This window comes from Schistocerca cancellata, chromosome 11 (genome assembly GCF_023864275.1).
Source record: "Schistocerca cancellata isolate TAMUIC-IGC-003103 chromosome 11, iqSchCanc2.1, whole genome shotgun sequence".
NCBI classification, from domain to species: domain Eukaryota; kingdom Metazoa; phylum Arthropoda; class Insecta; order Orthoptera; family Acrididae; genus Schistocerca; species Schistocerca cancellata.
Window position 1 is genome coordinate 163,664,959 of NC_064636.1, and position 27,720 is coordinate 163,692,678.

At 42.4% G+C, this 27,720-nt stretch overlaps 2 protein-coding genes across 3 annotated transcripts in view; both read right to left on the reverse strand.

The window, feature by feature from the left end:
• Positions 1-3,723: 3,723 nt before the first annotated feature.
• The window catches only part of LOC126108506 (uncharacterized), a 369,053-nt gene continuing 345,056 nt past the window's right edge, over positions 3,724-27,720 (reverse strand). The window contains exon 2 of the mRNA XM_049913773.1: positions 3,724-15,860. Within this exon, the coding sequence (XP_049769730.1) occupies positions 3,999-6,059 (2,061 nt within the window). The 5' untranslated portion in view covers positions 6,060-15,860 and the 3' untranslated portion in view covers positions 3,724-3,998. The remainder of the gene's footprint in view (positions 15,861-27,720) is intronic.
• The window catches only part of LOC126108505 (coatomer subunit beta'), a 174,399-nt gene continuing 163,056 nt past the window's right edge, over positions 16,378-27,720 (reverse strand). Inside the window, exons 16-18 of one of the 2 annotated variants that reach the window (XM_049913772.1) lie at positions 25,665-25,828; positions 21,827-21,845; positions 16,378-16,619 (exon numbers count right to left, since the gene is read on the reverse strand). In XM_049913772.1, coding sequence (XP_049769729.1) covers positions 21,840-21,845; positions 25,665-25,828 — 170 coding nt within the window. In that variant the 3' untranslated portion in view covers positions 16,378-16,619; positions 21,827-21,839. The remainder of the gene's footprint in view (positions 16,620-21,826; positions 21,846-25,664; positions 25,829-27,720) is intronic. The other variant, XM_049913771.1, reaches the window with a different exon arrangement.

The window sequence follows — 27,720 nt, forward strand, 5'->3', positions numbered from 1 at the left end:
CAAATTTTTGAGTCCGAAACATTTTTTTGCAATTTGCAAATTTCACTGATTAAGGAAGTGAGATGTACAGGACACTCCTATATAGTAAAAGTAGCATTCTATGGTACTACTTTGAGTGGTGTTACAAATACACATAACTCGTACTTGAGTCCTTACAAACCTAGCTAAATTTGGAGTATTAGACAAGGAAAATACAGTAATGTGTGAAAGAATTCCAATTTGACATTTTGCTATTTTGTACTGTGTGTGTTTTTGCCACAACTGATAATATGCAAAAATGTCATTGTAAAGATGGCAGTACAGTGTATAGACCTACATACCTATAACATTAACAGTTTCACTTTTACACATGACTTCAGTGGATACTGATACTTTAATTACGGAAAGTAACAACACCAAGAAAATTCACAAAACGCACACAGTCCAATTAATATTAAAACAATCAACTGGATATGCAGGTTAAAATTTTTTAAGCTTGATGCACTGGGAGTAAGGTATCAACACAAACAAGGTACACAAATCATTTTTTTCTTTACTAAAAACAACTAATTTTCATATCACCATAAAAACCCGATGTGTTACTGATTTTTATATGGCGAGTTTCCCTCTGTTCTACAAAACATGATGTGAAGCGAGAGCAGATCGAGTTAATCCTTACATTAGGAGCCAACACACATACTCGACACTTCACTGGCAGGTGCTGATTATCACTGATGCTGCAGTCCCTCAAGATGTAGAAATCCTACCCACTAATAAGGTGACTTCTTCAGGAATGACAGAATATCTCTCATTGCCCAAAACGCTTAGTAAAGTTACACCTTCAACAATTTTACCCATAACATTTCAATAGTTAACCAAGCTATAAATCACTAAAATACTACTCACTATACATGACTTTCAACATTTTATATCATTCCCTGAGGGTGAATTCCGGGTGACAGCAAATGTCCTGAACTAAGCAATTGACAAATTGCATAATTGCTGCATGGTGTAAAGCTTACTGCAGCCAGCTCAGCAAGGACCACAAAAACACTTATTTCAATTTAAGTATGCTACTACTACTACTACTACTACTACTACTACTACGTGATCAGGCCCAGTGGACCGCACGCATCTACAAGTTTCCTCCTCCACTGTATTCTGTCCATTGCTGCTATCCGCCATTCGTCCACATCTATTGACATTTGTTTTAAATCTTCATGGAATCCATCCCTCCAACGCTTCTTGGGTCTCCCTGGCGGTCTCTTTCCTGTAGGTGTGAAATCCAGGAGCTTCTGAGGCCATCTGTGATCCTCCATCTGGGCCACATGGCCGGCCCACTGCATTCGTTTGGCTTTGACAGCTCCTGCTATGTTGGGCTGCTGGTATAGTTCCTCAAGCTCTTGGTTGTATCTGATCCTCCATTCCCCCGATCTGCATCCAGAACCGGACCGAAGATCTTCCGAAGCACTTTTCTCTCAAAGACAAGGAGCTTATGGAAGTCCTGTTTCCGGGTACTCCATGTCTCACAGCCATATAGAACAACAGGCTGGATCAGGGTTTTGTACAGTCGAATCTTGAACTGTCTGGAGAGAGATTTGAACCGAAGCAGTTGTGCTAGGCTGTGGTAAGATCGGTTTCCTGCTTGTATTCTGGCATTGATCTCTGCTTCACATGACGAGTTCTCAGTGAAAAGTTTCCCCAGGTATTTGAATTCTTGCACTCTCTTGTAGGAATGGTCCCCAACCTGCAGTGATTGTAGATGATCAGCAGTCTGACAATGACCACGCATAACGAGGTACCCTGTCTTAGCTTCGTTTATGTTTAAGTATGCTATACAGAAATTATGTCTTTCACAGAACAAAATTGTATTTAAAATATTTACTTTTAATCTATGGACCTTTACTATAGGATACTCTAACTAGAATAAAACTGCCTCGAGACAAGCATCTTGTCGTAACACTCTGACAACATTTCACATCAACAGTGGCAATTTCTGGAATGTTCTCTTCACCAACTTACTCAATGCATTTCATTTTAGCCTCAAGTATTTTCCAGTCCAGTTTCTCTTTGATTACCCTGTATCATGCCACATAATACACCAGGCAATAGTGCTTTTAGCAGCCATTAGCTTGGTAGTACTGAACACAGAGCACTAAACTGATCACAGCTTTATGTTTTGATCAAACTTAAAAAACATTGTTGTATGAATCTTACAGATAACTAAAGTAACAACTTTAAAAATTCAGAAGAATTAGTGCACTCAGGAAAACATTTCTAAAAGCCAATATCTGAGTGTTACTAAATTTAGAATACGAGTACAGGATGTGGTTACCAATTGGTGTGGTTAACAATTATAAACAGTGTGTTAATAATCAAAGATGAGGGTGTTTTCGTCTTTGCAGTGCTTAATTTTTAACTTCCGTATTTCGCTGTACTTTACGCACATTCCTCGAGCGTGTACACAAAATCTCTGCATACATTCATTGTTGCACACCTTCCACGGCACTGTACATACGATCAAATCCACCTTCAAAAATTGACTGTCATCACAAGTGAGTGATGTCACTTACACCAAATGACAAGTTACATCCCAATGTCGACAGATGGCATTAGCTCTGGACTCTCGTGCCTTTTTACGACACCACAGACATTAGCCAGCCGGCGTCAGATACTGACGTGCAGCTTCGCACTGGCACGCTGCAGCTAGGCGTCACGTGTGTGGAGCGAGCAGGAGTGGGGGCGTGGCCAGCCGTCAGAGCTGTTTGTATGCATTCCGGCTACAATGGGGGTCTAGCTGGGCAGCAGGTTTCCTGGAATCGCTACCAGAGGTCACCGCACGAGTCGACGGGCCCGCCGCCTCCTCGCAGAGAATGCCAAATTGAGAAAGTGTTGTGATATGTCAACTGGAAGTACCACACGTGTTTCGTAGTTACAGACAAGATTCTCATAAAAAATCAGTAAAAGAAAAAAAGACAAAAGATAAAAAAAGGAGAAACTTAGAACGTAGGTGTGTAACATTGTATTTCTGTATATTTACTAAAAGTTGATGGATATTTTCTATAAAGACAAATGTATTTAAACAACTTTAAGAAACAGGTACACACAGACAAAGTGTACGTACCGAACATTTTCTCTAAAAGAACTGCCAAGTGAACAGTGTATTTTGTTAATGATTCTATTGGAATATGATGTTTGTTTACTCCTCTGTAACACAATTTATACTAATCTTACCACAGTTGAACCCTTGTTCTGCATTGTGTGTGTGTGTGTGTGTGTGTGTGTGTGTGTGTGTGTGTGGGGGGGGGGGGGGGGGGGGGGGGGGGGAAATGTTCAAAGGGACAATGAAATGTTGCTTTCGGAATAATTAGTAGCATATGCCACATTATGGCTAAAATACATTAAGAATAAAATTTCTGTGTGTAAATAAATTGTAAAGTAAGGAGAAAGGGTCATGATTTATATAGAGGATGTATTTTTTTTCTGTTCTGATGAAGAATGTTCCAGAGAAATGTCTATATATTGCTCTGTAAAGCAAGTTGAAGGCAGTTGCCATAATTTGCTGTGGACTATACGAAAGTAGGAGCCGTGAGCTCTCGCGCATGCTGGCACTGCTTTCTTCTCTCTCTCTCTCTCTCTCTCTCTCTCTCTCTCTCTCTCTCTCTCCCGTTTGTTCTCGATGGCTGCTTCACAAAATTTAAGTGTCACTCTCGTATCTGTAGCTTTTGGTTAAATGATTACACTAATTTAATTACAATAGCTGTGTTTGAATCAAAAACATACCTTCCTCTTCCATTAAAGTCGCATCTCAATTCATTATGTCGTGAATCCCAATAGAGCAGCGATTAGCAGTCCAACAACACTTTATTCCATAGTCACAGAACATACAATATAACAAGTCAAAGATACATTGTCCTAAGAGTAAACAAACAGTCTCTCACTTGCGAGAAGTACATCACTCTGTGACATCCTCGCCACCCTGGTCGACCTCCAAAGGTACGGCCAGCTGCACAGGACGACTAATGATGTGACCTTCTGGTGTCCGGAGTATTATCGTCCTTTTCTATCCTGGCCTTCTTCCACATATGTCGCGGACGAAGGTCCTCTTGGATCAGCACGATGTCGCCAGGGCGAAAGGGGATGACTCGTCCCGATGGGCGTTTAACTTCATGGTAGTTCCGGAGCTCCAATAGGTATTCTTTAACGCAACGGTTCCAAAAACTGTCACAGAGTTGCTGTCTCAGTCGGAATTCCTTTGTTAAATTCGTGCTCGCTGAAGGTTCTGGTCCCGTCGGAATAGTCGTAAGTTTTTCTCCCGTCAGAAAATGGGATGGTGTGAGTGCATCACAATCATCTCCTGGTGTGATGGGCCTGGAGTTCACCGCGGCTTCAATACTGATCAAGGTGGTGTTCAGTTGTTCCTCAGTGAGCTTTGCGAGTCCCAGTACCTTCCGTAGGCAACGCTTTATAGTGCCCACCATTCTTTCCCACCATCCTCCCCACCAAGCCGCACGGGAGACAATGAATTTCCAAGTAATACCGTGGTGGGCGAGGAACTGATAAGATTTTGTGGTGGTTAATGCCTTCCAAAGTTGGGCTAGTTCCATATTCGTGGCGTGGAATGTTTTCGCGTTATCTGTATATATTGTGTGGGGTAGTCCGCGTCTTCCGGCGAATCGCTGAAGTGCCATAAGAAACTTGTCCGTTGACAAGTCTGTACAGAGTTCGAGGTGTACAGCTAGAGTGGTAGCACATGTGAAAAGAGTGATATATGACTTGTGCGTTTCCTTCCCCACTTTGATGAATAGTGGGCCAGCAAAGTCTATTCCGGTTACAGCAAATGGTTTGGCAGGTGAAACTTGTTCAGGTGGCAGCGGTGCTTCGATCTGTTGCCCTCGTGGATTCTTCAAGATCTTGCATGCGAGACATGAGTATAGGCTTCTTTTGATGGCCTGACGAGCTCTAAGGATCCAAAATTCGGTTCGCAGTTCGGATAGTACAGAACGAACACCAAAGTGATGAAGGCGGATGTGTGTCTCTCGAATAACCAATTGTGTGAAGTGGTGGGAACCGTCAAGGAGTACAGGATGTTTTTGTTCCCTATTTAGGCTAGTGCACTGCAGTCGACCTCCTAGACGTATCAGTCCATCTTCTAGGAAAGGATTGTATCGTGCGATTTTTGACTCTCTTGGCAGTGGTAAGTTATTCTGAAGTGCATGTAATTCGTTGGGGAAGGAATCTCTCTGGCCCACTCGAATCCAATACATTTTGGCAGCTGATAATTCGGTGGCTGTAAGTTCTCCTGAAGATTTATTCTTCTGACGAATGTTGTGTAGGAAACGGAGAGTCCATGCTGTGATACGAATGAGCTTCCAGTACGAGCTGAATTTAAGTAAGTTCAAAAGGCTGGTTGGCGTAGATATCGACAAAACTTGGCTCTTGGTTTTCTTCCTCTTTTCTTCGGGAGGAAGTCGTACCATCGTTGGAGTATCGTTGTTTGGCCAGCATTCAGGAGGGCGTGTAAGCCAAGGCGGCCCATGCCACCAAATATCCAGATAATTCATTTGGTAGCCGAGGAGTCCACGTGAGAGGTGGTCAGCAGGATTGTCTGGTCCTGGGCAGTGTTTCCATTGCGTGGGAGTCGTGTGTGTTTGTACCTCAGTTACACGATTACAAACGAAGGTCTTCCATTTGTTAGGATCACAGCGAATCCAACTTAGTGCTATTGTAGAATCCGTCCACAATATCGCATGGGCAATTTTAAAGTCTGTTGCACGGCAAAAGTAACACAATAGTCTGGTCCCAACTACTGCCGCTAAAAGATCGAGTCGAGGCAATGTCACCTTCTTAATAGGAGCAAGTCTGTTCTTGCTACAGACTAAATGGGTTACGACGTCATCATCTAAGACAGTACGGATGTACAAAGCTGCTCCGTATGCCTTTTCCGAGGCATCACAGAATACGTGCAGCTGAGAGTCTCTTCCATGAGCTGTAGCAATCCATCTAGGGACACGTATATGTGACAATGAAGGTAAGCTAGATATCCAAGCGCGCCATCGTGCCTCTAAGTCCCAGGGCATAAGTTCATCCCAGCCAATTCCTCGGCACCATGTGTCCTGGAATAGCAATTTCCCAACAAGAGAAACTGGGGAAAACAGTCAGAGTGAGTCATAGAATTTAGCCGTACATTGTAAAAGAAGTCGTTTGGTGGCTGGCTCTTCTGACGACCTTCTGATGATTTTGCTAGGATCGATACAGAAGTAGTCACCTGCGGTGTTCCAGTCTACACCTAAAACTTGAGTCTGGGTGTGGAGTTCTCGCCCTTCTGCCCTCCAGATAGTGTGGAGTTGTTCACAGTTGGTAGCCCATTTTGATAAGGGGAGACTGATCAATTTCATTAGGGTTACAAGTTCATAGTATATAGTTATCACCAAATTATCACCTTCTACTGAGATCACAAAGTCGTCCATGTATGCAGTCTTGTTTATAAGTGGCGCTACGGTGGGAAATGCTGTCATACACTTGTCGGCAAGTTCTCTTAGTGTTGCAGAAAGTAAAAATGGGCTGCAGGTCAGGCCGAATGGGAGTCTGTTAAAACGGTATTCTGTTAGTTCGTCCGTGTGTTCAGTTGAACTTAGCTGTGTATGATGGCGGTTGTCGTCGAAGAGCTTGTTGCGTGGTGTAACAAATCGCTGCAGTAAACCCCGTCGTAGTATTGCCGCGTAACGTGCTTCCAGAATTCGTGTTTCACAACGGCAATCGTGGAAATTGTCTCCGGCAAAGTCTGTCCCGGGTTTCGGCACCAAAATTCTTATGTCGTGAATCACAATAGAGCAGCGATTAGCTGTCCAACAACATTTTATTCCATAGTCACAGAACATACAATATAACAAGTCAAAGATACATTGTCCTAAGAGTAAACAAACAGTCTCTCACTTGCGAGCAGTACATCACTCTGTGACACATTATGTTGTATTATAGAACTTTTTCAGGCTGCAGTAAAGGAGAGTTGCCAAGAAATTGTTTGGTGGCCACAATTGGACGCTACTATTGTTCAATAGGCATTTACTTTATCAAACTTTTATTCCAGCATCCCTGAGATCTCCTTTATTGATTAGTTCTATCAGTAACTGGACAATATAATTACACAAGCCGCATTAATTTAACATCAGTCACTGGCCTCTAAACAATGCCATCGGTCAACATTTTCGTCAGTCTGATGGGAATGGGAATCTGACGCTGGATGACAGAATGCAATTCCATTGCTACGTAAAAAGAATTTTCTATGCACTACTCTACCATATCAGAAGCTTTGCCAGCACAAGAGTTGATTTAAAGTTTTATAATACTATTTTCTTTAAATATCAGTAACATTATCCAACGTTTAAATGCTTCATATAATTTCAACAAATAATATCTCTCACAATTGCACTGCATGATAGCTGTTATCCCTGAAAGTGTCTCACCTGTATCTATTTTATATATTGACTTATGACATTTTTTTATTAAGCAAATGTTTGTCAGAACATTGTATTCTCCACATTTACATAGCAAATGAACACAGATTCAGTATCTCATATTTTGTAATACCTGTGTTTTCGTTTAATGAACAGTTTACTATTTTACTACTAACTTTATTTAAATGTTGACTGGAAATGCTAATTTAAAAAAAAAATGTTAATTTAAAATTTGTCCATCGTATGAGTTAGTGGACACGACAATTGAAAAGAAGACTAAAAGACACTTATGTCAAGAAAACACAAATAATCATTTAAACAAAATTTAACAAAAATTCACTGTCACATAACGTGAGCACACTTGCTCAAGATTACTAGCCGATTTATTTATGAACAAACCTTTACTTGCAATCATTGTACATAGTCTGAGGGTGACCAAATGTTTATAACATTTCTTTTATTTAAATATTGTTATAATATATTAGTTTAGTGCAGGGAAATGGTCATGTTGAGTCAGATTGTGTCTGTAGAGCTTAAGAATGTTGTCGTTTCTGTGGGAACAGCCTTCAGCCAATGGAAAACCGGTCAGTGACGGAACACTATAGCAGCCAAGAGGATACTGGGACTTTGCATCAAGCGAAAAGCTCAAGGACACAACTGAGACACCTCTGCGTTTGTGCTGGAAGACAACAGATCTGACTGTGGTAATGTGTCCGATTCAGGCATATATTCTGGACTGTGAACAGCTGCTATGAGACTAACTTTAGAGGACATTTTTCAGTTAGATCTCAAAGGGGCACTTATGTGAGGTCTCGTAGAAGGCAGATCTGCCTGTGATATAGTGCTTTATTCGGTAGTGTGGCTAACAGATTCTGGGTGGTGAACTGGCGCTACGATACCCCAACTTTTGAAGGGACTCTAGTCTAGCTCTTAAGAGATCTGAATGTACTCCAGAGTAGAATTTTAATTTTTTCCAGTTCATTTACGGAACTGAGGATAGGCAGAGTAAGAATTTTTATCTCACATGAAATAATTTGTAAATCATTGTGTTGAACTCTGAACTGTCTTGAGCTGGCGAATATTTTGTGTATTGTGATTACAAAATGGACTTAGTTTCCACATATCTCCAATTAAAATTTAGTTTTGGGACTTCGCTACCATCTCGTAATGCTCCCAATGTAATTTTACTGCATTTAATAAGGGTATTTTCTGTTGTAGGACAGCTTCCCACTTATCTCAAATGTCCCTTCTTGAATAAACATTATTCAACATAATTCTCTGCCCTCTACATCAATTACAGACATTAGAATAGCACCTTTGTTATTAAATTACTCACTTAACTTTTATTTTTCATTTCTGTATATCTTATTAACTCGCAATTTTAGCCAATGCACAAACTATTTCACTGCAGGACTACAGCTACAGATATTAATTGCAGCAAATTAGCTGCGGGGTATGAAAGCAGATGTGCACAGCTCGACTATGACTACATCGAGCTTTCTTTTTTGTAAAGAGCCGTGCATAGTCCAAGAAGCTAATGTATGAGTAACCGCAGGTAAAGACAAAACTGATCTGCTCATATGTATGTGGTTTGGAAGAGTAACTACCCAAGCAGCAGTCACTGTTACGTACTGTCACATGTGTTGAGCCCTTTTGCTTCATATGTATTTGAGTCACTTTCAGCAAAATTTGTTTTACCAGCCCCCTTTATTTTATGAGTTTCTTCAATGGAATTAATTACACCTGTGGTCTATGATTTTAATACATTCAACAAACTGTTTCTGTAACTCGCAATACTTGCCTCTTATTTTTGAACTTTTCAACGATATTAATTGCACCTGTGGTCTATCATTGTTATTTTATATTTGTTTGTGTAACTTTCAAACCTCCCCTCCCCCCTGCCCCGCCACCGCCGCTGTCCTTTCCATCCTATGACACGCAAGTCAAAATAATTGCAAATAGTATGTATCTGGAATATGTTAAGCGCGGGTAAATTGTTTACCCAACATTTCACTGCTCCACTTGCCCGACCTTATAATTATGTTCTAATTACATTCATATACTTGCAAAAATGTTCACGAGGTTTCAGCTTATTAATTCATTTTAAATATTACTCCTGACCAAAATATGTGGTATATTCATTCTTACTCTACATGGATCACATACAGAATGTTCATTCTTCAAATACCATGTATTTGAATAATGTTAAAGAATGGAAACTCCAGGCTGGAATGTCAACACGTAATGGAACGACAGATTGCTACTTACTGTAAAGATCACGTGTTAAGTTGCAGACCAGCACAGTTAAAAGACATTTATACATTAATTTCCAGCCACAATCTTTCGCAGAAAAAGATAGAGAAACGCACACAATTGCAGTTGTTTTTCGTGCTTCTCTGATGAAGACTGTTGCCGAAAGCTAATGTGCGAGAGTTTTTTCATTCTGCCTGTTTGCAGTATAACATGTCATCTTCACAGTTATGTATTTGCAGACTGTTCATCCAACTTTTCACCCCCACCCCCTCTCCTCCTGCCTTACCTGTACTAAGCTCCAATGATCTCCCACACTTGTAAACATGTTCATATAAAGTTTCAGTTTATTGGTCCATTTTTTAAATATCCCCCCCCCCCCCCCCAATCAAAGGACGTGTTACATGTCAAACACTGGACTGATCGCATGTCGTATCAATAAAATGTGTTTATATACTTGGAAAATTACTATGTACCAAACTATGTTGATAATTTTTTTTAAGTTGTTCCTGCATGTCATGTACGTAAAATTTGTATGTACCTAGAAAGTTGTGTAATGGATAAAAGAAGAAATTTTCATTATGTTTTAATATCATTTAAAATAATAATATTTTATTATGTAAAATTCCGTGAAAATGTACCACTGGTGTAACATTCCCCCCAATTCCTTCTTTTTACCCCTGCTATTCTTTCTGGTACTGCATTCCTCTCACCCCACCATCACTCGCCTGTTCTCCCACTCACACCCATCCCCTCCCCCACAAAACACACCCTACTTCCATCTCATTTGCCTCAGTTGTGCCCCTCAGCCCTCCCATTTCTCTATCTAACCCAGACCATCCTAACACGGTTAGAAAATTTGTTATTTACAATGAAGTTTTGCTTGTTTTGACACGGACAATTTGTGGTATCAATATGTTGACAGTTGCTTGTTTTGTTTGAAAAATAATCAAAAATGCACGTCATCTTCTTTTATAATAATGATCTTTACACTTATGTCTCTCAATACAGTATTTGGACACTGTGCCTAGTGTTCTGTACAGTCTTTGACTATATACTTATACGGATATGGTATCCGTGTCGGGGTAGGACGCTACGAATGTAGTGTGTGGACATACAAGGAGAGAATGTGAGTCTCGCAGAAGGCGTGCGTGAGATAGTCCCTGCAGTCGCGCTATCCTCTGTACCCTCGGTGGCTCAGATGGATAGAGAGAGTGTCACGTAAGCAGGAGATCCCGGTCGGGGGACACATTTTCATCTGTCCCCGTTGATATATATCGACACCCGTTAGCAGCTGAAGGTATTAATGTAATTCTAATTTCAGTTTTTGACTATGTCGCACGACACGTTTTATTGACAACGTATGCTATGTTTTATTTTTTCATTGGTGACATGACACTATCATAAAAAACAGGTGTAATGTGGTAAGGGATGTTTTCAATGCTTTGTATATTGTGGAAAGGGATATCTACAATGTTTTGCATATTGTAAAAGCTATGAGGATGGTATGTTTTCGATCTTTGAAATCAATGCCACCTGGCGCCAAATTGAATTAATATGGTTCTCGAATCTGCTACCTACAGTCTGGCACGAGATTTCTCAAAGTAGCGTATTTTGAAAATACGCTTGACGGAAATTGCACATGTTTTTTATTTTCCTTCCTAAGCATACTTTACGCCCAGAATGAGATTTTTCACTCTGCAGCGGAGTGTGCACTGATATGAAACTTCCTGGCAGATTAAAACTGTGTGCCAGACCGAGACTCAAATTCGGGACTTTTGCCTTTCACGGGCAAGTGCTCAGTTTTAATCTGCCAGGAAGATTCACATCAGGGCACACTACGCTGCAGAATGAAAATTTCATTCTGGAAACATCCCCCAGGCTGTGGCTAAGCCATGTCTCCGCAATGTCCTTTCTTCCAGGAGTGTTAGTTCTGTAAGGTTCGCAGGAGAGCTTCTGTGAAGTTTGGAAAGTAGGAGACAAGGTACTGGCGGAAGTAAAGCTGTGAGGACGGGGCGTGAGTCTTGCTTGGGTAGCTCAGTTGGTAGAGCACTTGCCCGCGAAAGGCAAAGGTCCAGAGCTCGAGTCTCGGTCCAGCACACAGTTTTAATCTGCCAGGAAGTTTCATATCAGTGCACACTCCGCTGCAGAGTGAAAATCTCATTCTGTATCATAATTATTTAGTGAACAAGATGTTTCCAAGGAATTACTACACATCATTTCTACTTTTCTATTGTTTTCTTGTGCTTTGTATTCTCTTTGCCTCAAATATATGCTATAGTGAACAAGTAGACAACCTCATTATTGCTCAATAGATCTATTCATTTCTATACAACAGCCTGTAGTACCAACTCAGATGACTTCAGACAAGAGGAAAATCAGTAGATTTCAGGCCCATATTCACTCTAAAAAGACGAGAAGTACTGCATTTAACTTTGTGAAAAGCAGGTGGTGTAATGTTATCAGGTGTTCCAGGAAGTGCATGGTGCAGGGAATGGCAAAAATCAATGTAGACAAGCGTAATGTGATGCGAATACACAGATAGAAAGATACTTACCATTTAGCTACAATATAGCAGGTCTGCAACTGGAAGCAGTTAATTCCATAAATTATCTGGGAGTAGGCATTAGCAGTGATTTAAAATGGAATGACCATATAAAATTAATCATCGGTAAAGCAGGTGCCAAACAGATTTATTGGAAGGATCCTAAGGAAATGCAGTATGAAAACAAAGGAAGTAGGTTACAGTACACTTGTTCACCCACTGCTTGACTACTGCTCACCGGTGTGGGATCCGTAGCAGATAGGGTTGGTAGAAGAGATAGAGAAGATCCAACGGAGAGCAGCGCGCTTCGTTACAGGATCATTTAGTAATCACGGAAGCGTTACGGAGATGATAGATAAACTCCAGTGGAAGACTCTGCAAGAGAGACACTCAGTAGCTCGGTATGGGCCTTTTGTTGAAGTTTTGAAAACATACCGTCACTGAGGAGTCAAGCAGTATATTGCTCCGTCCTACGTATATCTTGTGAAGAGACCAAGAGGATAAAGTAAAAGAGATTAGAGCCCACACAGAGGCATACCAACAATCTTTCTTTCCACGAACAATACGAGACTGGAATAGGTGGGAGAACCAATAGATGTACTCAACGTACCCTCCGCCACAAACCGTCAGGTGGCTTGCAGAGAATGGATGTAGATGTAGAAGTAGTTTGGTTTCTTGTGATGTAGAATATTAAATATTTCAGTTATGATTTCAAATATAATGGGTATCAGTTAGTTCATTTCTAGTTTGAGATGTGATGTATTGCATATTTCACATAAGAGTGTGGTGGTGTCAACATTATCTAGTTTTGTTATAGTATAGATTTTTATGACATAGTGGTCTTGGGTGTTAGTTTGTAAAGTTGTAGATAGTAACTCTGTGAAACAGAAATGTCCATGTTTTCTTCTATATAATTCTTAAATTATATAGATGCTATGTTGTCAAAAAAATTAAATAATTATGTAGTTATAATAAGGTTAAACTTAATAATATAACAATAACAAAAATATGTAAAATTAAAAATCAATACTGCAGTATGATATTATTTTGTACAAATTTTTTTTTTTCTTTTTGGTGTCATGTTTGTAAGGTGTGGATCATTGGACAATGATGCACCACATCCAATGATCATTCTGGAGGAATACAGAAGACAAATACTGTCACTATTCAGTTATTATTGCAATCCCAATTTGGACAGGTAACTTCTTTTATGCACTGTACTTAATCTCTGGCAAACCTACCAATAATGGGCTACTTTTTCTTATGAAGCTGTTTGTTGGAAAACTTGCAAGTTCCGGTGGTAGCTGATATACATATTGGATCAAGTCCTGTAAAGACACAGTATACTAAAAATAAAGAGACATGTTTAGGTTTTTTTGCTAGACACTCCCTCATTTTTGAGGAAAAAAAAAAAAAAAAAAAAAAAAAAAAAATCGAGATCAAAGTTGTTGATGGAAGTTTGATGGCAAATAGTATTTTCAATGCTGTGCATTGAAAGATCGTTTTTAGACAAACTTTTTTATCAATATAATATGGGATCCAGAGTTAATAATGTACAGGTTGAAACTTCCTGGCAGATTAAAACTGTGTGCCGGGCCGAGACTCGAACTCAGGAAAATGTACAGTTTATCAGTGCTTTTACATTTTCATACTACAGCTTAGGTACTCGTCACTCTCCACATGTAGCAGAGCGAGGTCAGCGGTCAGACGATCGAAATGTTAGATTACCGAACTGCTGGTACGCGTTCCATTCTTAGTCGTGCCTTTTATTTTTATTTACTTATTGATTTATTTATTTTTTGAAGTAAAACATCAAACAGAGTGATTAATAATCAAAGAGGTACAAATAATGTACTAAAAGTTATTTTCATAGGGATACATGACGCGCTATGAAAAGACTTTGTAGATGATGATGCTGTTGCTGGTGAGCCCGCCCACCCGCACTGTGGCAGTGATACCACCAAAGTGGAACTACCTTCGTCAACTGTGCAACTTTTATTTCTTCTGACAGGTAAGGAATTTCATACCACGGCTTCAGAATTGTGCGACATCACAGCAGAGCACAGAATTACGACACTAGTTGTCCCCACCTGTCTCTCGAGACAAGTTTTTATATGCTTGGCCCACAACCGAATTGATACCTGACAGGTCTGTTTTTAGCAATGTGAATCAGGTATGTCTTCCATATACAAAGTATCAGAAAACATTTCAATGGGGCAAGATTTCATTTGCATGTTGCACACGGTGCAATAAATATTTAAGTTTTGCCGATTTCTGCAATAAGTTTCAGACCACTGATTGCAAGAATGCTCAAGAATAGACAATCAATTAGGGTTATGCAAAAATATTCTTTAGGTTTATTTTTGTACCATGTATCACGATGAAAGTGACTGGCAATGCATTATATTTACTTATTTGACCATTTATCACGCCTCTGGATGGTTTACTTAAAAAAAGGGCAAATGAAAGTATTCTGATTATCAAATACACTAAAAAATATATATGAAGAAAGAAAGCCATGACCAAGAATCAATCACGGACCAGCGGTTTAGTGGTAATGCCTTGAACCCTCCCCCCCAAGCATTGGGCTCAAACCCACGATTTTTCTCAGAGTCTCACGCTCTACCAATCACCTAGCAATCTCTACTTATCTAAGTTTAATCCCCCCCCCCCTTCTCTCTGTCTCTCTCCCATTTTTAAATATGTTACACTTACTTGGCACTGTCACTTTTACCCACCATAAAGAAAAAAGAACTATTCCTCTTCAGGTGTTTACCCTAATCTTTCCTACAAATTCTCCCATGGTGACAGGAACCACAGAGCTCTTCCTTTTAACAACTACATACTTATAATTAGTAAATGTGTACAATTGAAAATCCTACAGAACACAATAATACTAAAAATGTTATTCAAAGGCTAAACAAAAATAGCATTTGTATATTAAATGTGCCACTTCAGCTTTCTTCAAAAAATGGTGCAACTGAACTTTTTTTTGTCCACTGCCATTTGAGTTTAAAATCACCAACAACGCCACGTAAAAGAGTTGACAACAGATTCGTTCTGCTTTGCTGGGAGGAGGGGGACCTCGACTGCCGCGCTTACTCTGCAAGACACGTAGAATGACGTGTACTAAAACTACAGCATGAAAAACACAAAACCCTTAATAACTTTTAACATTATCAACTTCTGACCCCATATGGTTATCCATTTGGACCTCAATTTTTTCAAGAACTAGATTGTGTCTACCAAAAAGCCGAAATACGTGTCTCTTTGGTTTCAATACAGAAGTCCTTGCAAAACTTCAGCAACCACATAACACACCCTCCCCTTGAAAGCTCTTATGGTAGGAGAGATGCAGATGCAGGAGTGGGACAGGGGGTGGGGGGGGGGGGGGGGGGCAGGTTGAGATGAGGCTGTTGCTGTCAGGAGTTGTTTTTCAGGAACAGGGAGCACATTAAAGTCAGCACACGGTGGTGGTGGGTAGTGTTCAACGTCCCGTCGACAACGAGGTCATTAGAGACGGAGCGCAAGCTCGGGTTAGGGAAGGAGTGGGAAGGAAATCGGCCGTGCCCTTTCAAAGGAGCCATCCCGGCATTTGCCTGAAACGATTTAGGGAAATCACGGAAAACCTAAATCAGGATGGCTGGAGACAGGATTGAACCGTCGTCCTCCTGAATGCGAGTCCAGTGTGCTAACCACTGTGCCACCTCGCTCGGTCTAAAGTCAGCACAGGTCAGGATCTGGAGTGCGAGGACACGGAGGTGGGACGTGGCGTGAGGGGACAGGTGAAGCAGTTTCCCCACAGCTGCAAAAATTGGGGACAAGGCATTCTCACTTATCAAAAAAAAATAACTGTAAGAAGCAGATAGTCTTCCACATCTGCACAGTACGGAAATACCTTATCTCTAAAGCAGTCTTCCAAATTCAGCCTGAAAACTGTCGTGCCACTGTAGACTGGTAAGCAGATACGTGTGTCTCTGCAAACCAGGCCAAACTTGTTCTACACCTGAAGGTTTTGCGCCGACTGAACCTGTGTAAAACACTGAGTACTGTGGCAGCACCGTATAGAGGAACTGCTGTGCCGATCGACAGGGCTAAGGGACTGGATGCGTAGTGGGACTGCAATAATCAGCAACATACACAATATAACTATCAAAAGCTAACTATTTAATACATAATCACATTCAAGTAAACACAAAGTAGCTGGTGCTACCACACGGTGGGCAGTGCCTCCCAGACACATTCTCCCGCACGCCCCCACACTTTCTCAATACTCTGCAAATCGGTCTCTGCCCGTAAGCAGTGAAGCCTGCCTCCGCTCACAGTCGTGCCGAACACCGGGACGAACTTCAGTCGGTGAGGAACTCGTCTTCGTCAATAGTCACGTCCTGAAACACAAGTGTAATGATGACTCGACCGTCTCTCTTCACTCGCGACAGTTTCTCTTTCTCTACAGGGGCAGTCAAAGTTTCGAGGTCGACACCTCCGAGGAAACAAAGTTAGATAATCTATGTTTTTTGCTTTCTTCACTCGACAAACGCTTCCCTCTACGAGGTATGCAACCGTTCAGATTGGCACTTAAGGTATTGCGGAAAGTCATTATCGAATTTAGTTTACTGACGTGTTCTGAAAGCCCATCAGATCGTAGATGTGTTAAAAACAAAAAGAACTATTATATGCGCGATGGTCAGCTGTTGCATCAATACTTACAAAGAAAGATAAGCACCAGTCATGCTGCAGTGGTCAAATAAGGTACTGAAGTCAGCCGATTCACAGACGAAGCCCAGTGCCAAACTAAACGTACAGAGAGACCAGTAGTAGTGAAGGAAAGAATTGCCATCACCAGATAGCATTAGCAACTAGTATAGTGCATACACGACTATTAAAAATGTAACCGACACGAGATCACACACGTAATATACAGTTCCAAAACCGTACGAACCGTGTAGTTGTAGTATTTAAAAAGTTATGTAATACACAGAATAAAAAACAATTTCATGTGGAATGTTAGTAATTACAGCAGTTAACCCTGAACCTTAAGAAAGACTCAAGTGTATGCATGTCACAAACAGTGTTAAGAGGACAAAAAACTGTTGCAAACACAGCTCACTGATGTCGCCTACGGACCAGCGTGACTGAGGAGAATATTCCCACTTTTGGCCAGCTTGTTGAAGACAATCGTCAAATAGCTGTTGCCGAAATTGCTACTGAGGTTCGCATAAGCTACAGTAGTGCACAGCTGATCATTACCGACAACCTCAGATTTCAGAAAGCATAGAACAGCATAGAACGGAGCAAAATGGACGAATCTGCACCAGTCAAAAGCCAAAAATTGTCTATCCACGGGGAAGGTTCTTGCAACAGTCTTCTTTGATTTTAAAGGAGCTGTTCTCATCAATTTTTTTTTCACAATCACCATAATGTGAAAGCTGCATGCTATCGCCAACTTTTGGACCAAATAAAATGTGTAAAGTGTCAGAAATGGCATGTATTTACAGTCTGGGATGTGATTGTGCTTCATGAGTAATCCTGCCAATGCTAGACTGCTCACAGCTGCCCAAACTCAACAAATAATCCAAGAATTATTCTGGACAACACTAGAATGTCTTCCCTAGAGTCCGGACTTATTGCCCTGTGATTTTCATTTGTTTGGACCACTAGAAGAAGCAGCCTGAGGACAGATTTAATAATGACGGTACTGTCAAACTGTTTGTGTGCAATTGGTCGATAATACAGGCGAGTTCATTTTACGAAAACAGGACCGAGAAACTGTCTACCTGCTGGCAAAAATGTGTTTCCCATTCAAGAGACTATACAGAAAAATAAGTTCGTCTTTATGAATTTTTGTGAAGCTTAAATAAACTTTTAAGTTTGATTCACCCTCGTAATGGTGCAATTGCCATTCAATTATTCACAATCAACAGTACGCTCTTGTGGAGCCACAACTGGTGGAGGAGAAGATAACCAATTGGGACATGGAGACAACTTTACAAGACACGAAGTAAGCAAACCTCTCAATGTGAATTACAGAAATTGCAGGTGGGCTAGCTGTCGTCATTAAGAATTAATCAAACAATTCGTGAGGAATGACTTGTCCTTTAGTGTCTGACACGGTAATATGTCGTGGAACATTTCCGATCTCACCCTAATGAATTAATTAGTTAGTGGTGAGGAACTGCTATAACCAGTCAAGATCCCACCGGTTGTCTTTTGGAACTGCCACAGTACGGTGCTAAATGATTACACTTTTAAGGGGGCCAAACAAGTGCAGAAGAAAAGTACAAAGTTTCCCTAACAACTTTATGAGGTCATAGAGAAGGATAATCACAGTAAGGTATGTCAGGGGCTGTTTAAACACACACACACACACACACACACACACACACACACTTTCTCTCTCTCTCTCTCTCTCTCTCTCTCTCTCTCTCTCTCTACTTGTTTAGGCTATCACATTTTTCCTCATCCTCAATATTCTCCTCACAAGGGTTGTGATGTCTTTTCTTCAGATGAAGAAACCAGTGAACAGTAGTCTGTTAGTCTTTTCCTGATTGATAATGAGCAAATTTTATAGGTGGATCCTCCTACACATAGCCAAAATGCAATCTACACCCCGCATCTCTGTCAGTTCATCCACCATTGGGAAAAACATGTGGCAATGAAGGGTGAATACATAAGAGGACAATCGACACCGTCGCCTATTTTCCTTCCCCGTGCATGCCACATGGTGTGACATGTCTCATTGTACTGTAAAAAGGCACAAGAACACGAATGACAAGAAGCACCGACTGTTGTGTTAACTTGCTCAGGTTCCAGAAATGGTACTATCTTCTACTCTCATGCAACATCAACTGTTATGCAAAAAAAATATTTTAGTTCTCCACGAAACGGAATGGTCACAGAGGTGCAGTCAGCAAAATCGATCAAGTTTCCGAGGATATCTGTCAATAAAGATTTGTAACAGCACAGAATGCTTTTTACACGGGCATCCTCCCCAAAGCTAATGTGATATAGGCCAGCCGTAGGGGTGGGATAGGGTCGGGATGTCCACTGTCTGGCAATATGGCAGTAGCAGCACGAGTCGTCTCAGAAACATTCTTTTGAACCAGAAAACTGATTTTGATGAAACAGAGATTCAGACTGACAGGACTCAGTGGGAGAACGCTCTCAGCAGAGTTTCAAAGTTCTGATGACATTTCAATAAATTATTATTCTTTCTGACTGAAAGAGGCCTGTGGTGAAACATGTTGCTCTTTTTGCCGCCCCCCCCCCCCCCCCCTCTTAATCCAAACTTTTAAGACTCCCAGACCTCAAAATCATTGAACAAGGGTTTAGCTAGTAAACTCCTCCTCAGATGAACTGCGCCTTCACAGGTTTTTTTTCCAATGAATCCAAGTCTGGTGTCTGCCTTCTCTACAGCTAAGTTTAATACAGTCATCCCACCTCAAATTACTCTGGACAGACACCACTTGTTGCTTCAAAGTTACGAAGTTTTAATTTCATTTATTTTTCTCTTTCCCTAAGTGAAGAGTAGCATGTAAGACAATGTGTACTGAAATTTATTTTTTAACATGGCACTGAATCTTACACGTCACAAACATGACCTCTCAAAAGTGGCTAGAGTTGTCAGGTGGGTAAAATGGTAACAAACTCACTCTCAATCGGCAATTCACTACAATATTCTGACCAGATCCGATGCGTAATGTGTGTGTTCATCTGAACCGAGCAAATTATTATAATAATGCAACTGAATTAATGTAACTGGTAGATTTATTTAAGAAACTGTAAAATAGCCTTTCTAAAAACTGCCGCAAGAAAACAAACTCCTATTCTCTTATTGCTCTGAGGCCAGTAGGTAATTAAATAGTAATCTCTGTGATGCAGAATATTGTCCAAATGGACTACAGAGCTGTGTTTAAGAGAAATTCTGAGTGACAACTAATTTGACAGACAAGGTCGACGGTATAAGGAAGCGTCTGTAAAAGTAAGCGAGGCCAGTTGCTTGCCACCCGTAACACAATGATACTTTTACAAAAGTGAACTCTTGTGTTTAAATCTGCTTCAAACTTCTGATTACTTTGCAAAAGAATTAATGTGTTAGAAATTTGACATTAAATACCTGAGCAAGAAAATTTGTTGGAAGTCTCAGGATGAGTATAGCCTGGGTAATCTGCACTCTACCTAGTTTTTCACACATCTCAGTGTTTATGTCATATTTCCTGAGCTGTGTGTTATACAATGATGTAATTTTGCAGACACATTCACTGGTATATGTGGATACTGTTGCAAACTGTTCGAATACAGTTAGCAGCAAAGAAGTAACAAAATAAAATGTCATGCCTCAAACAGATGTTTGAATCAACAGAGAAAATTAAGTAAGAGAAAAACTTTTTTCGCTTCAGCATTTTGTAAGAGGGTATCAGTGAGAAAAAGCTCTTAAATATTCGAAATTGTGTGTTAAGTATGTTGGAAGTCACTAAGTGCTCGCATTCTCAAATACACACGAATACAGTCCAGGTATATGACCATCGTGAGTTACACTGCCGCAAGACATAATATGCATAGTTTCTAACTGCTACACTTGTCTGTCTATGTTAAACCTGTAACATCTCTTAATGAGTACGTTACGAGAGCTGCTTAAACTTGGTCAACAATTATACAAAATACTGAAAGTTTTGCTTCCCCTGGAAACCATTAGATATGCAACCTGCAACTGTGACGGGTTCCCATGCCCCTGGTTAGTCACCTAACAATAGAGATAACCAAGACATCTGGCAGCTGGAGCAATTTAGTTTTTATCCTGCACAGCACCTTGTACATTGTACATTGTCCACTACTGCCATAATACTTCGTGACACAATATGCACACCAAGACAGCTGCTTCAAACGTGATGTTAAATCTGACAAACTCAGATGGTACATTTGTGCACTTGATTGACAAACCTATGCTTAGCAAACACAGAATCCATCAAAGAAGGTGTTTAAAATAAATAAATAAATAAAGAATTTGTACCATTCTCAACTACCAGCCAGTTAAGCTGTGATCCACTCTACACAAAGTATCACTGCTACACTGCACATTGGTCACTGAACAATTTACAGAGCCTATTGTTACACAAGACTGGCAGCTCTCGCTAGCCATTAACAACCTTACAGTATTTCTGTACGTGATAGCTACGTTTTAATGACTCCAATCGTATATTACCTTGGACTAGTTCAATAAAAGTACCCAAACAACAGTTAAACCTTGTAATATGAATCAAAACTGATTGACATTATTTACAAAGCTACTAAAAAGAATGTATTATTGTTTCACCTTCGTCACACATACCAAACTGGGTTTTCAATAAATGAAGAAAAGCGGAAATTGTCTATTTGCTATTGTGCTAGTCCTTACAACTTCAAAAAGTGATAGCACAGGAGAGAGACGAGAGAGTAGGTATCTGCTAGCAAGCTACGACAGTCCCGACAAGCACTGCGTGAAGCTTAAGAAACTACTTTCAGAGTGTGTTGCATCGACCCATACTTTCGACAGCTAGTCACTCCTGCTGTACTTTTCCACTCTTACAGCAAAAAGCTACACAGGAAAAAAACTTACCAGGTCCTGCTGTTTATACCTGGAAAAGAACAAAGTTATTAATTCACTCATACTTTCACACGATGTGGCACTTGTCAAAACCAAATCGTACTACACAGGGAATTAAAATAGTAGGCAGAGTCTGAAAAACATACTGGGTGGCTGTAGTTAAACTTTCCCTATTCGACACAGTACAACACGGAAACTAATTACTGTACGGGGTGCACAATTTCCAGGCGTCACAGCGCCACCGTCCAGTTGTCGTGATTCGTAGTCTCTCACATCTGACTGGTCGCAGTGCACTTGTTGACATGTCAACACGAGCTGTGACAAAAAGAGCAGAGCATTATTGGTGAAGCTCTATTATCGGAACAACAGTAATGCTGCAGCTGCACTTCGTGAATATCACCGACTGGAAGGGTTACGGAAGGGTCCTCTTTCTCCACCTGTGCCGTGCCGAGTACGACGAATTTCGAATCGACCGGAGAACTGGGCGTCACTCCGAGAAGCGGCCGACGACCGGTCGCACCACAGGCGGTCGATAAAAAATCGCCGCTGCTACGGCAGACGACACTACGCACAATTCCCGATCGTCAGGCAGTGAGCGTGCTGTGTCACAAAACAGCTGAACATCCCGTGGTCCACTACACGGAAAGTGCTCGGAACCGTTCTCAAACGGCATCCGTAAGAGATCCGTGTCGTACAGTCGGTCGCACCAAAGGACACACGACGACGTGTCGACTTCGCTCTCCACTTTCTCACGAGGACTGAAAGTGACTAGCGCCGACCCTGGAGCGTCCTACGGACAGATGAAGCTCGTTTTTCTCTGACGCTTGAGGTGAACACGCACAATTGCCGAGTGTGGGTATCTTCACCTCCAGACACTGTGCAAGAAGTTCCTCTGCACGGTGAACGTGTTACAGTACGGTGTGGCTTCACGGCTACGTTCGTCGTCGGCCCGTTTGTTTTTGAACAGTTTCGCACTCGAGGACCGAAGACGTGCAGTGTGGCTGACCGGCATTACTGCGATATACTCCACCGGCATGTCACGCCCACCGTACTGGAGAGAAGCACCGAACTCAGTTTTTGTGCGAGATGGAGGCCCACCGCACATCACTTGTGAAGTTCGACCCCTTCTCCGAAACACATTTGGTAACTATCGAACAGCCGATCGCTTCCTAATGCTTCGCCGACGCGATCGCCCGATCTCACTACCTGTGATTTCTGGTTGTGGGGCCGCCTGAAGGACAGGGTTTACCAGGGGAGCATTTGAACCACGTGCCGATCTGAAGTGCGGCATATCGAGAGAGGTAGGCAGCATACCTACGGACACGCTCCGTTCTGCCGTGCGGAACACAATTCTGCACTTTCAGACTCTTCTGGACACTGACGGGTACCGTACTGAGCCACTCGTGTAGCAGTAATGGTACCGGTATGTAACGGTACGATGTACTGAAGCGGCACATTAAAAGTGTTTAAACTGAACTGATTCTGCATTAGTTCTTTTTCCTGTGTCCTCGACATTAATGCTACGCAGTTTGGTACTCCTACAGTAATTACTTTCCGTGTGATAGCACGTTAAATAAGGAAATTTTAATTATAACCACCTGGTAATACAGAAAAATTTGCCAGTAAAGTAAAATACAGAGGGAAGATAGCATGTGGTGAAAAACTAGAAATGACAACAAACTAACCTGCACAGCAATATTAGCATTACTGCAACTATCTTTGTTAAGTGTTTTGGCATCACAGAATAAATTGAAGAAGTGCCTTACTCTACATCATAATGCCACTTACTGTTTTAGCAACATACCACACACAAACAACAGTTCCAACTCTTCAACAGTATTTTTGAAGATATAGCTTAATATTTATATACACATAAAAATGAAGTTCAGAAACTGCAAGAAAAATGGAAAGAAGAGCTATACAAGGGTGCTATCTGTTAACTGATAATATTTAAATTAAATGATTAACAGTCTGCTTCCGCACACAACCTAGTCTCCACACTCTCTCCTCACACACGACAAGCAGAGAAATTATTTCGCAGACTATTCCGAGTACAGGCTCCGCAAATACGACATACACAGTTTGTGGGAAGTATGTCCGCCTCCTCCTCTGGAACATTATCGTTCACATTCTTAAGTACACTGGCCGGAAGAAAAAGTGAAATGCTCAGAAGGGGGTATAATGAAAATTCACAGGCCAGCCCGAACACAAGCACCGATTCCGTCAAGGAGGCTGTCAAAAAGCTGTCGTATCCACTCCCGTGCCAGATGGCCCACAACTGTCATAACTGGTCCTCCTGCCAGAGCTGCCACGGGGCCAGAATCCACGTCCGAGCCAGTCACACACACGTCCTACCGGGGACAGAGCCGAGGACCTCGCCGGTCACGACACTGTCGAGACAGTTCTACGAGACGGGTACCGTGCGTGTCGAAAAATGGAACTGCGACACTCTCACTCGAGATGTAAGCCGCAAGGACGCAGAACACAATTTACCTTTGTACCGCGGGAGTTCACTATCGGTACGGCACCCCACACCACAGTGATGCCGACAGCAACACGGCCGTGCCTTTCCGAAACGTAAGAAGAACAGGACCTCTATCTGGGTCCCCACTGTATTCGACGACAGTGGTCACTCGGTGCGGTGCAAAAGTGCGATTCACCACCAAATACAGTGCGACGACATTCATCCTCAGTCCGTCCTTGCCGGTCACGACACCACTCCGAATGTGGCAGTTTGTGTCGTCGTATACCGTTACGTACAAAAGCCCCAAAGGCCGATATCGGACGAGTCGACCGGCCGGCCGAAAAGAGATCCACAGTGAGACCCCCTCCAAACTGTGTCGAGTGGTGACGACGCTCTCTGTCACAAATGTGTGGGATCTCCACATCCTTCACAGAGATCGCTCAACATCTGATGATGTTCACCTCCCTAAAATATCCTACCAGGCTCAGTAACAACACTGAACACACTTACACGAATGCGTGGTGTACGTTCTCTAAGGCATTTGTGAAAGAACAGACACCGAGTGGAACCTCCAGCTGTGAGACATATTAATGTAAATGAAGATGGAGGGGGGAGAAAGGAAAGGGAAGAAACTATTGATGTCGGCTGCATCAGGGCTTTATGTGGAATCACTGCAGATTTCGTGCAGTGTCTGTTCCTTCGGACACGTCCGGAAGAACACACACCGTGCATTCGTCTACCCAAGCTGCCTCAACTAGCTATAAATCCACAACCTCCGGCACCTGTTTGACAACCGACAGGAATCTAAAAATTAGCAAGCGTGGAGGACAGCGGACGGGTGACACTAGGTGGGAGTGTGGGTCAGCTGGGGAGCGTACCGAGACAGTCCGTGTACTCGAGATTAACACCGTGTCCAGTCAGTGCACCTGCCTAGTACGCAGGGCCCGAGATTAGAGTCCCGCTCCGTCACGTACTTTCACTCGTCACAGCCAATTCTGCACAAAGTTCCACTGCAGCCGATATCGACATTTCCTTCCCTCTCCTCCATCTACCGGCAATTTACATACGACGAACAGAAGTAACACACTCTGGTGGCCGTCCCACCTGTCAGGGAGAACTGCAGTTCTAACTATTACCTACCTGCCGACCGAGTACGTGTGTGAAGTTACACTGACATTTGAACGTGTCTTCTGGGGGCTTCACTTTTTTGGTCAGGCAACGTACCATAATTGACTAGATTATAACGTTAAACCTCGACAGCACAATGGGTCCCTACAAAATTTGTCTTCGGGTTGTTCCAAAACGCTACCGGATCACAGCCGCTGTCAGAGCAGACCCGTGTTGCAGACTGCGCAGCAGCTACGTGGGACTATGCGGGGAGCTCACCAGGTTCTCCGTGCCGTTGTCGTCCAGATTCAGATTGTCGATGTCGATATCTATGTCGTCCTCGTCGAGCAACGGGTCGGGGTTCCTCTGGACGGGAGCTGCAGCTGGCGGGGGTGCCGAAGCCGGCTGCGGGTCTGCCGCTGCCGCCACCGCCACGGTCACCGCTGTAAACGCACAAACGTACATTCCACACTGCGGGAAAATGTCTCAACTGGCACAAAAATGTCACAGCTGCCTCACTTTCCCGCTCCTTGTAATCGCCGTAAACAGGATTATTCTAAATTAGTTACCTAAAAGGAATAGTAAATACACTGCTAGCCATACAAAATGCAATGCCAAGAAAGACCAGAGATATCACAGCCAAACTGACTTCGGAGATAACACTTTGTACAAACATCACGTCACTGAAGACACGCACCGTGCGAAGTGAGGAAGATGACGAAATCGGTCTCCAGTGTCGGTGCCGCTGCTGGCCGAGTCCCGCTACACGCCTCGACATCGAATCGGAGAGACTCCGGACGTGTTCTCGGGGTACAGCAATCCGTGCTGCTTCCACATACTGCCGAAGTCGATCTGGTGTAGCAGCGGGTGGTGTATACCCGGCCAGTCATCCCGTAGTCATCGACCGAAATTTTCGATACGCGAGAGATCGGGAGAACGGGGAGGTCGAGGCAGCAATGCAATCCGATGGAGGACAGAGGAGACACGAACATTCCGTGCCACAATGTGGTCACACATTATCCTGTCAAAATGTGGCCATCGGAAGATCTGAAGTTGCGGGGGGGATGACAGCCTCCGACACTTCAGACATGTAACGCTGGCCGTTTAGTGTACCGACGACGTGTACTTAGAGGGTGTGGGACTGGAATCTGGTACCAAACAGAACCACAACATAGGGTGCAGGACCAGTACAGTGATGCATAAGGCAACAGTTCGACGGTCTCTCAGCACAGTGTCTCCAGGTTCTAATCTCCCAATCTTGGTAGAGCAGGTGGAATCGGGATTTGTCAGTAGAAACAATGTCGTCCCATTCAGTTGTCCACATCCATCGTGCATCGCACCGATGTCGGCTCAAACGACCGCAGTGTCGGCATCGGTGGTAAAAGCAGCAGTGGAAGCCTTGCGGACAGTCCGCTCTACTGCAAACGACATCTAACAGTATGCGTGGACACTGCTTATTGCACAGCAGACCAAAGTTGTTGCGATACGGTTCCTGATGTGGCAGAACGATCCATCACTGCCGTGCAAAAAATACGTCTGTCATCACACGTAGCGGTGCGACGAGGTGGGTGGAATCGATTCTGTCGGTCTGTCGTTCCCTCCTGCGTGCACCGATTACAGATCCACATCACAGTTGCTCGGAACTGTCAGACACAATTACAGATTTCTCCGAAGGATAATCTGTAAATCCCTGTAGGCAAGTATTGTTCTTCGGTCGAACTTTGAAACTCGGTAGAAGGACGCTCACTGTCTTCTACGAGGCATATCGAAGCTGCTTTTGCGAAATAACCACGCAAAACAAAAATCCCAATATGTTCACATGGCCGTCTGTATAGCCTGGGGGTAGCAGGCCACATTGTGAGGGGTATGTACGCACCGAGTCAAAAGAAGTCTACAAATAGAGCAAGTTTGAAGCTGAATATTTCTCAGCCAAAAGCAGGGGGAATTTTATGATGGCGACTGCAGTGTAAGACGTACCAATTGCAACTGTTTCGAGTCTAAAGTCGTAGTGACAGAGACATTATTATTTCTGTATGGAGATGATTAACAGGAGGGAAAAATGAATATAATTTTCTTGCCAAGATAGTGCTAGCTCAGTGATGAGGCCAAATCCCACCTTAGTGGAAGCATTAACCACCACGAAGTGCTGATACGGGGTATGCAGAACCTGCCTGAAGTCTCTGAACACACACTAGACTCTCCAAATGTGAACATCTTTTGTGCACTGAGTTCCATCAAAGTGAACCAATTGTATTTTATTTCCACAGGCAGGCTGTCACAGGAATTACAGGGCGTATACGCGGACAACGAAAAAAAAATCTCGGGTTTCTCCCAG